The sequence below is a fragment of the Acyrthosiphon pisum genome, unplaced genomic scaffold, assembly GCF_005508785.2.
Source record: "Acyrthosiphon pisum isolate AL4f unplaced genomic scaffold, pea_aphid_22Mar2018_4r6ur Scaffold_32;HRSCAF=206, whole genome shotgun sequence".
Classification (NCBI taxonomy): domain Eukaryota; kingdom Metazoa; phylum Arthropoda; class Insecta; order Hemiptera; family Aphididae; genus Acyrthosiphon; species Acyrthosiphon pisum.
In genome coordinates, this window is record NW_021772713.1 from 29,893 (window position 1) to 38,579 (window position 8,687).

At 33.6% G+C, this 8,687-nt stretch overlaps 1 protein-coding gene across 1 annotated transcript; it reads left to right on the plus strand.

The window, feature by feature from the left end:
* Positions 1-5,951: 5,951 nt before the first annotated feature.
* Positions 5,952-8,413, plus strand: LOC103308185. Its single transcript, XM_008181145.1, has 2 exons — positions 5,952-6,141; positions 8,070-8,413. The coding sequence occupies exons 1-2, from the start codon at positions 5,952-5,954 to the stop codon at positions 8,411-8,413; spliced, it is 534 nt and encodes a 177-aa protein (XP_008179367.1).
* Positions 8,414-8,687: the final 274 nt, after the last annotated feature.

The window sequence follows — 8,687 nt, forward strand, 5'->3', positions numbered from 1 at the left end:
GCACCACTTTCACACTTAATGATCTCAATGACATCATCCAACAATTACCCAAACCATTTATTTTTCTTGGCGACTTCAACAGTCGTAATCAAATTTGGGGATCCCATTTCACGGATCGTAGAGGCAAAATTATGGAAAAATTTCTAGAAAATGAACAGTTTATATTATTAAATACTGGATAACCCACTCGCCACAACGCAACCCATAATTCCCTGTCAGCTATTGATCTTACAATAACAAATAGTACATTTGCACCAAAAACCGAATGGAACGTACTTAACGAATAAAGCAGCAGTGATCATTGGCCCATTTCCATAAAAATCATAGATCAAACAGCTCCTATATCCCCAATTGTCCGCTGGAATTTGAAAAATCCAAATTAGGAACTATACCGAGACATTATAGACCAAACATTTAGTGACCACCCAGTTAATTTAAGAAGCGAAATTAACCAAACCGAAATAAATTCAATCATCAACAATTTCTCTAACATAATATTAGATGCCGCTAATATCACTATCGGTAAAATAAATATAAAAAAGAAAAAGAAAACAGTTACATGGTGGAACAAAGAATGCAGCATAGCAATTAGAGCCTACAAAAAATCCTTAAACAAATTTAAAAAAACCAAATCCATTGATGACCATATAACACTAAAGAAATTTCGTGCACAAGCTAAATTTATAACAAAAAAAAGCAAAACTGAATCCTCGAATAAATATACAAGTTCAATCAACTCAAACACCTCCTCGACCGATATGTGGAACAAAATTAAATCCATAAAAGGAATAACCCACCAGCCCTTACCATTCTATCTTAACCATAATGGTAATTCACTCTCATCCCCTACAGATATAACCGAAGCTTTCGCTCAGTACTTCATCAAAAATAACTGTAATTCAAACTACGAACACGAATTCCTAAATTACAAACACACGATAGACGAAAACATTACAAGGGACCTTGAATTTAATTTTTACCACCAAGAAAACACAATTAATGAACCCTTCAATATAACTGAACTACACAATGCATTATCTGGATGCAAAAGCAAAAGCCCTGGTCCAGATGGGATACCATATTCTTTATTCAAAATCTACCAAAGCAAGGACATGAAACACTTCTCCAAATGTATAATATAATTTGAGACAAAGGCATATATCCAGACCAATGGCGCAACGCAATTGTTATACCCATCCCAAAACCAAATAAGAACAAATTCGATACCTCCAACTATAGACCCATTTCTCTCATAAATACACTAGGCAAAACATTAGAAAAAATAGTTAACAAGCGCTTGGCACTTAGAGACATCGAATATACTAACGATTGATCAATGTGGATTTCGAAGAAATCATTCAACTCTCGACACCCTATCTTCCTTACACGATGATATTTGTAACGCAAAAAATCAGAAGCAACATCTTATGGTATGGCGAAACAGAGCCCTTAAAATTATTCAAGAATGTGGCATAAATGGTAAAATGTTTATATTTTTCAAAAATTTCTTTAAAAATCGTACAATCCAATTTAAAGCCCACAATGAATTATCAAACACCTACCTAACTGAAAACGGCCTTCCCCAAGGTTCAGCGATCAGTGTAACAATGTTCCTGCTAGCCATTAACAATATATTTAAGGAAATACCCAAACCTACAAAACACCTCCTTTTTGCCGACGATTGCCACATTTATTGCAGTGGACAAAATATTAAAACCACGATGGAAGCACTTAATATTCTCCAAAATTGGTCAAATAAGACTGGTTTCAAATTATCTCCAGGGAAAAGTAAATGTATTTGTTTCCACACTCGTACGACAGAGAACCAAAAATTATACCTTAATAACTCTGAAATACCCTTTTGCAAATTCTTACGCGTGTTAGGAATGATCTTCGATAATGAATTAAAATGGACCCAACACTTAAAGAAACTTAAAAGCTCTTGCAAAATAAAAATGAACATAATGAAAACACTTTCAAATCACACTTGGGGGGCTGACACAAAAAGCCTTCTAAATATTTACAAGTCATTAATACTGTCTCGAATAAATTACGGATCAATAATTCAGCCAAAGAGAACCTACTCAAAATATTAGATCCGTTACATAACGAAGGTATTCGCATTTCAATAGGAGCATACAGAACCAGCCCTATCGAAAGTATTTTATGCTACGCTGGAGAACTACCTCTCAAACTCCAAAGAGAAAAAGACATACTCATCTACAGCATAAAAAGGAAAAGCACTCCTAACCACATAGGATACAACAATATTTTCCAAAACCAAAATAAAACTCCAACCAACATATCCGGGAAATAAATACCACCCATACACGTCACCTTCTCTCGTTTGTGCACAAAGTTTAAAATCCACACATCTATTATAAATAAAATTACTTTTCCAAAATTTTCACCTTGGCTTTGGAAAACCCACATAAATACCGAACTAACCAAGTTTAATAAGCATGAAACAAAGTCGACAATTATCACGTCTCACTTCAAAGAAATCATCCAGAATAAATACTCCAATTTTTCACAAATTTATACTGACGCATCTAAATCCCAGCATGGAACTGGCTTTGCAATCATCAAAGAAGAAACCAAAATCCTGCATAAACTTCCTCCGGAGAGCAGCATTTTCACAGCAGAAAACTATGCCATATTAGAAGCAATCAAATCAACAAACCTGACACCCTCAAACAACAATATTTTAATAATAAGTTTAGTGCTTTCCTAGCTCTCCTAAACCCCTTCTCGACAAATGAAATAACCCAGAACATCCAAGCCGAACTATATTCTACAAAAAAAAATATAGAATTTATGTGGGTACCTTCACACACCGGCATTGCCGGTTATGAGATGGCCGATAAGTCAGCAGACAAAGCAGTTAATACCATCTCACATCCAACAATCACTGACATACCGGCTTTCGACATAAATGTTTCCATTAGAAACAAACATAGAAACACATTTTTTAATTTTTATAGTTTTTTTTTCCTCACTTAAAAGAAAAGTTTCAATTTTTTTATGTTTTTTTCACTTTGACAGACTTCTTTTAAAAATTACTCATGTTTACCATATATTGAATGCATATAACACCTAAAGAAAGTTCCCAGCTATTCAAAAATATAATTTTGGTTTGCATCTGGTTATGGATATAGTGTACAGAAATTATTTATTTCAAACGAAAACATGGTAACAATATAATAATTTTTTATAACTACGTATTTACACCAGGACTCAGTTTATTTTTTAATCACTTATTTCCATATCTGAAAATGATTGGTTTAGAATGTTTAGATTATTATTTTCGGAGGCCTAAGGCCTAAAAGAGATTTTACATCTTCCGAAAAATTGTTCATATATTTTTCGTGTACATTTCTCATTGAAGAAATATAAGGGTCAGGTGAGACTAGAAGCATATGGAGCAAATCTTCATTAGTATTTAGTCTAGTGTTTTTTCTTGTGTGGTATTCCCTTATATTCTTGTAGTCTTTATTCCTCGCTTCTTGTGCCTCTTCAGAAAGTTTTCCTAACATTAAAAATTAATTTATAAACATTTTAATAAGTTAAGTTATTATTAAATATAAAAATGTACCTATAGGGAGAATGGCAAATCGAATAACATCGGCCCCATGTATCAGTATTTTTTGAACGCTGGAAGGTATATAATATAGGTATAAGTTCACGAATAATTTGGCCGTATCCAACGCATAATCATTATATGCTTCCGGGCTTACTTCAAATCCACTAGCAATCGCAAACAAAATGGTTGAAAAACGTTCTAATAAATTTGAATCAATTCCAGTTATACTAGAACTTTTTTGTGGATTGTTAAAAAATCTTCGTGCTGTATTTCCGTCGATAGTATTTCCTTTGCCTACATAATAATAATAATAACAATAGCATTCCTTACCATAGGCGTGCGCAGGGGGTATGCAGCTGCATACCCTGAAGCCTTTTGAGGGGCAAAAATCGTTTTTGGAAAAAATATTTTTGTGCACAAGAAAAATAATTACTTATTATAGTGTGGCCCAGGAGTGTACACTGTACATATAATTATGTTTAAACTCCAAACTATTTGTGTATTGTGTATATATTTTATCAGAATTTTACATTCTTAAAATAACTTTCAGGGGTGCCTGTGGTAATCCAGTGCTTAATTTGGGGGGGGGGAGGAAAAAGTACAAAATTGGCTAAACACTGTAAACAATGGGAAACTAAGGCGATTGGGGGGAGAATGTCCCTTTTGCCCCCCCCCCTCCTGGATCCGCCACTGCTTCTGCATACCCTGAACAACAGGGCTGCGCACGCCTATGTTCCTTACAGTTCAAAACATTGAACATTTAACTATTGACTTCACCTTGTAGAACTACATCTACTAATAAACCCATTTCTGAGCGAAATTTATTTTGAATTAATTTTTTTCTTTCGAACCTAAAAATAACAATATACATAAAAATTTAAATTCTGAATAGTTTATTCATATACAGTATGATTTTAATAAACATAGGTAGGTACTTACCGCCCATGTTTTAATTTCTAATCGATACGAAACATGCAACATACACTCAAAACACCGTATCCATGCTTGAAGTGATGAGAGACCAAACTTTAACCTATCTTGTAAAATAACTTTTTTTTTTACTTGATCGATATTATTCATCTGTTTAGGTGTAGCACCACAAATATAGCAAGTTTGGCTCGACGTACGAGGGAGAGGTTTATGAAAAGCCACTTAACAAAGTTGGTCTAATGAACATTGTTAATCGGATTAAACCGCAGTTTAACAAATACGTCATAGACGAGTATGTCAAATCCAAAAATATGGTCGTATTACTTTTACCGCCGTATCATTGTGAACTGAATCCAATTGAGCTAGCATGGTCGTCTGTCAAAAGGTACATCAAAATGAATAATTCGACATTTAAACTACCCGATGTCAAAAAGCTCGTTATTGAAGATGTCAATCAATGTCAATCAATGTTACCATATACTTTGGGTGTTATTTTTTTATTTTAATGATTACAATACTATAATAATATTAAGAGTATATTAAAATAAATAAATACGAAAATATTTACGAAATGCTGGCAGGCGGCAACAATGAACAGGTTGCTCGAGTCAGATGACCGGTGGCGTCGCTAGCATCGACGTCGCCGTCAGTCGCCTATTATCGTTGCCACCGTCACGTCAACCAGGCATCTTGGAGGGGAAAATAGGTCCTCAGCGAGCAGCCGTCCGTCAGTCTACATGCGCAAAACCGGCGTGCTCTCTGGCTGAACAGAGTATAGGATGGTCGCTTCGAATTTTATATCGAGTGCACCTATCCTCGCTTTGAATGTGGCGGTGCCACTGGTTGTTACATTGTGACCGTCCGCCATCCGGACTGTGTTTGTTGGTCCGTGGTAGGGTGTTTTGCCGTAATTACGGGCTACTGTTGGGTTTACGTACGATTTTTGTACCTGCGAATCTAATAGGGTTGTTACGAAGCCTGACGGAAATTTGAGTTCGACCACGGGGTCAGAATTTGTCTGGGCGTGATCGCGTACCATTATTAGGGCCCTTTCACACGCACCCACTCGGCAGCGCTACTGAGAAGCTCTGCTGTTGGAAAAACATTAGTTTATATTATAGATGGTTTCACACACGACCACGGCCACTGATTTGAAGTGCCACAGACGGTGTCAGTAGTTGACTTCGCCGCAAAACGCAGCGTCTAAAAGTCGCGCTTCTCGTAATATAACGTATTTTTAGATTGGGGGTTTCACACGTGACTATAATCGCGCGAATATTTTTGCAGCCCGTTGGTAGCGCGTCAGTAGCGCGTTAGTAGCGCAATTAATCCGTGTTTGATCAAACGATTTCAATTATTATCATTTTAATTTCAGTCTTTATTTGTCAGCCTAAGTGCTGTGTCCTGTCAATGTTATTATCTCTTATATTTTGAAACAATGACATCTGATTGTGCAAACATTATTGTTGAAGATTTCATTAACGAAATAGAAAATTGGTCCGCAATTTGGGACCTAAAGCATGACGACTACAGCAATAAAAATGCAAAACGCAATGCGTGGGAAGCAGTAATAAGTAAATTTGTTCCCAATTTCAATGATATGTCTGAGGCTGAGAAAAAAGTAATTGGTAAGTAGAACATCGTTTATTATCATATTGAAACAAATTACGCGTATACATAGGCGTGCGCAGAACTTTAGTATAGTTTAGGCACATTTTTTCTTGTAGGTACCCGACTAAGATAATAGTTATTTATAGCAATACCACAGTTATAGAAAAAATGACATTTTATTGAAAAATACTTAATTATAATATCATAAATTAAAAAAAAAATAATGATTTATTAATATTAATTATTAATATTTTTTCCATTTGCCACAATACTTGTCCCTCTTTCATAAAAAAATCAATAAGTTCTGTTCGAACGCATTTGGTTGCATTTCCTGGTTGAGAATTGCCCACTTTCGTATCATCAATCAACCCACTAATAGCGATAGTATCCTCAAATGTAATACCATCTCTGTCCCTCACAAAATTGCGTAGAAGGCAGCACGTTTTAATTATATTTTCTGCCAAACTTTCTTCAAAATTAAGTACACGATGTAAGATTCTCCACTTATTACTAAGTATTCCAAAACTGCATTCGATGTATCTTCTGGCTCTTGTAAGGCGATAATTAAATACTTTTTTACCCACAGACAAATATTTTTCACCAAATGGTCTCAGAAGAAATTGACAAAGTCCAAATCCCTCGTCTCCAATTAAAAAATAAGGAATTTTGTCTGACCTTTTGTCTGAAAGGGGTTTCGGTGGTGTCAATTTAATTTCGTTAGTTTTTAACAATTTATACAGCGTTGAGTTTTTAAAAGTTGTTAAAACTTGATTTTCCTGGTCAATGTATAAAAATTTGTAATTTGAATCACACGCTGCCAGTAAGAGAATGGAAAAAAATGTTTATAATTGAATTTCATTGATGCACTGCCCTCTGGCTTGATTACTCGAATATGTTTCCCATCGATGGCTCCAATAACGTGTGGAAAATTAGCTCGTTCTTCTAATTCTGTAGCAACTTTTGCTAGTAGTAGGGAACTGATTGTAGGGAAACAACTTTTTTTAAATGTGGCCCAGAGAGATTCGCATACTTCTCGAACAATGTTAGATATTGTTGATAATCCAATGCGATAATCGGTGTGAAGATCGCTCATCGTGTATCCAGACCCGAGATATCTAAAAACAAATAATATTTAAACCAAGCCTGGGCATAAACGCGTCAAAAAGTTAAAAGGCAAGTTAATTTTAACTTTTAACTTAACTTTTTTAAATTTAATTTTCATTAACTTAATTTTTAACTTAACTTATGTTAATTGATTAACTTAATAAATAACGAGTTACTTTTAATCAAATTAAAGTTAAGTTAATTTATAAATAATTAAATAACAAAAACAAAAATTATTATTGATATTACATATTCATTTACTAGAATAGGGAATAACAAATATAGTTAAATCAATTTCTTAAATAAATATATATGAATATAAATATTTTACTGAAGTATAAAGTTGGTTATATTCTCTAACAGTTTTAAACTTTTAGTACCCTGAAAAAGTATTCAGAGTTTAAAATTAAGTACATTCTTAAATACCATGTATTTTAATTAAATAATTTTTAAAAAATGTATAGTACTTATTTGTATTAGTATATTAATAAATCAAAAGGTTGTATTTGTTTTGGTATTTTCAATTTTGTATTTTTTTTCGTACCTACTTCATAATTCTATTAATTCAGTACCCATGTATAGAAAAGCTATTGGCTATTTCCTGTGTTCAATAGTATTTATGATTTTTATTATTTAAACTATATTACCTGGGTATTTATAAAGATATATAAAAAAAAATAATAATAACTTACCTTAAGTTCATAAGTTAATTGAAAATGTTCATATAACTTTTAACTTAACTGAGTTAAAAAAAAAAATTAGGTTAACTTTTAACTATTAACTGAGTTAAAATGTTTTACATTAACTTAAATTTTAAACTAATGATTTTTTCATGTCACAGGTAATTCATATCAGCGAAAATGGAAAAGTCTACGCGATTCATATACGCGAGAATTGGCAAAGCAAAAAAATGAAATAAAATCAGTTTCTGTAACAAAATTTCGAAAAAAATACATATTTTTTGATCAACTCAGATTTTTAGATAGTACTACAAAACTTACAGATGATAGTATAGAGTTGAGCGATCATGAAGGAAATTTAGAAGAAATTGATGCAGTAGCTGAAGAAAATATTAATAAAATGCCCTGTAAAGGAAAACCTAAGAAACGGCATTCTGACGAAGATCTCTTAGAAGTTCTAAAAAAACTATTATCAACAAGAGACAAAAAAAAGTTTGGATTATGAAAACGAAGACCGATTATTTTTATTATCCCTATGTAAAGATTTACAATCGATACCGGATAATATGAAACTAAATGTAAAGACACAAATGATGAATTTAATAGCGTCTGTCAAACAAACAGCTTGTGCTACTTCTTCAGGTCAGCTCTATCCTTTAACACATTCGCTGCGTTTGTCGGCTATAGCCGACGGACCGATTTTTTCACGGTGCGCCTGTCGGATATAGCCGACAAGTAGGCATGTGAACGGTGCGCCTGTCGGATATATCCGACATCAG

What these genes read in the sequence shown, in the direction of transcription:
- LOC103308185 (XM_008181145.1), top strand. Translation starts at nt 5,952, where the DNA reads ATGACATCTGATTGTGCAAACATTATTGTTGAAGATTTCATTAACGAA. An exon ending in GGCTGAGAAAAAAGTAATTG is followed by an intron (nt 6,142 to 8,069) that starts GTAAGTAGAACA and finishes TTCATGTCACAG; the next exon opens with GTAATTCATATCAGCGAAAA.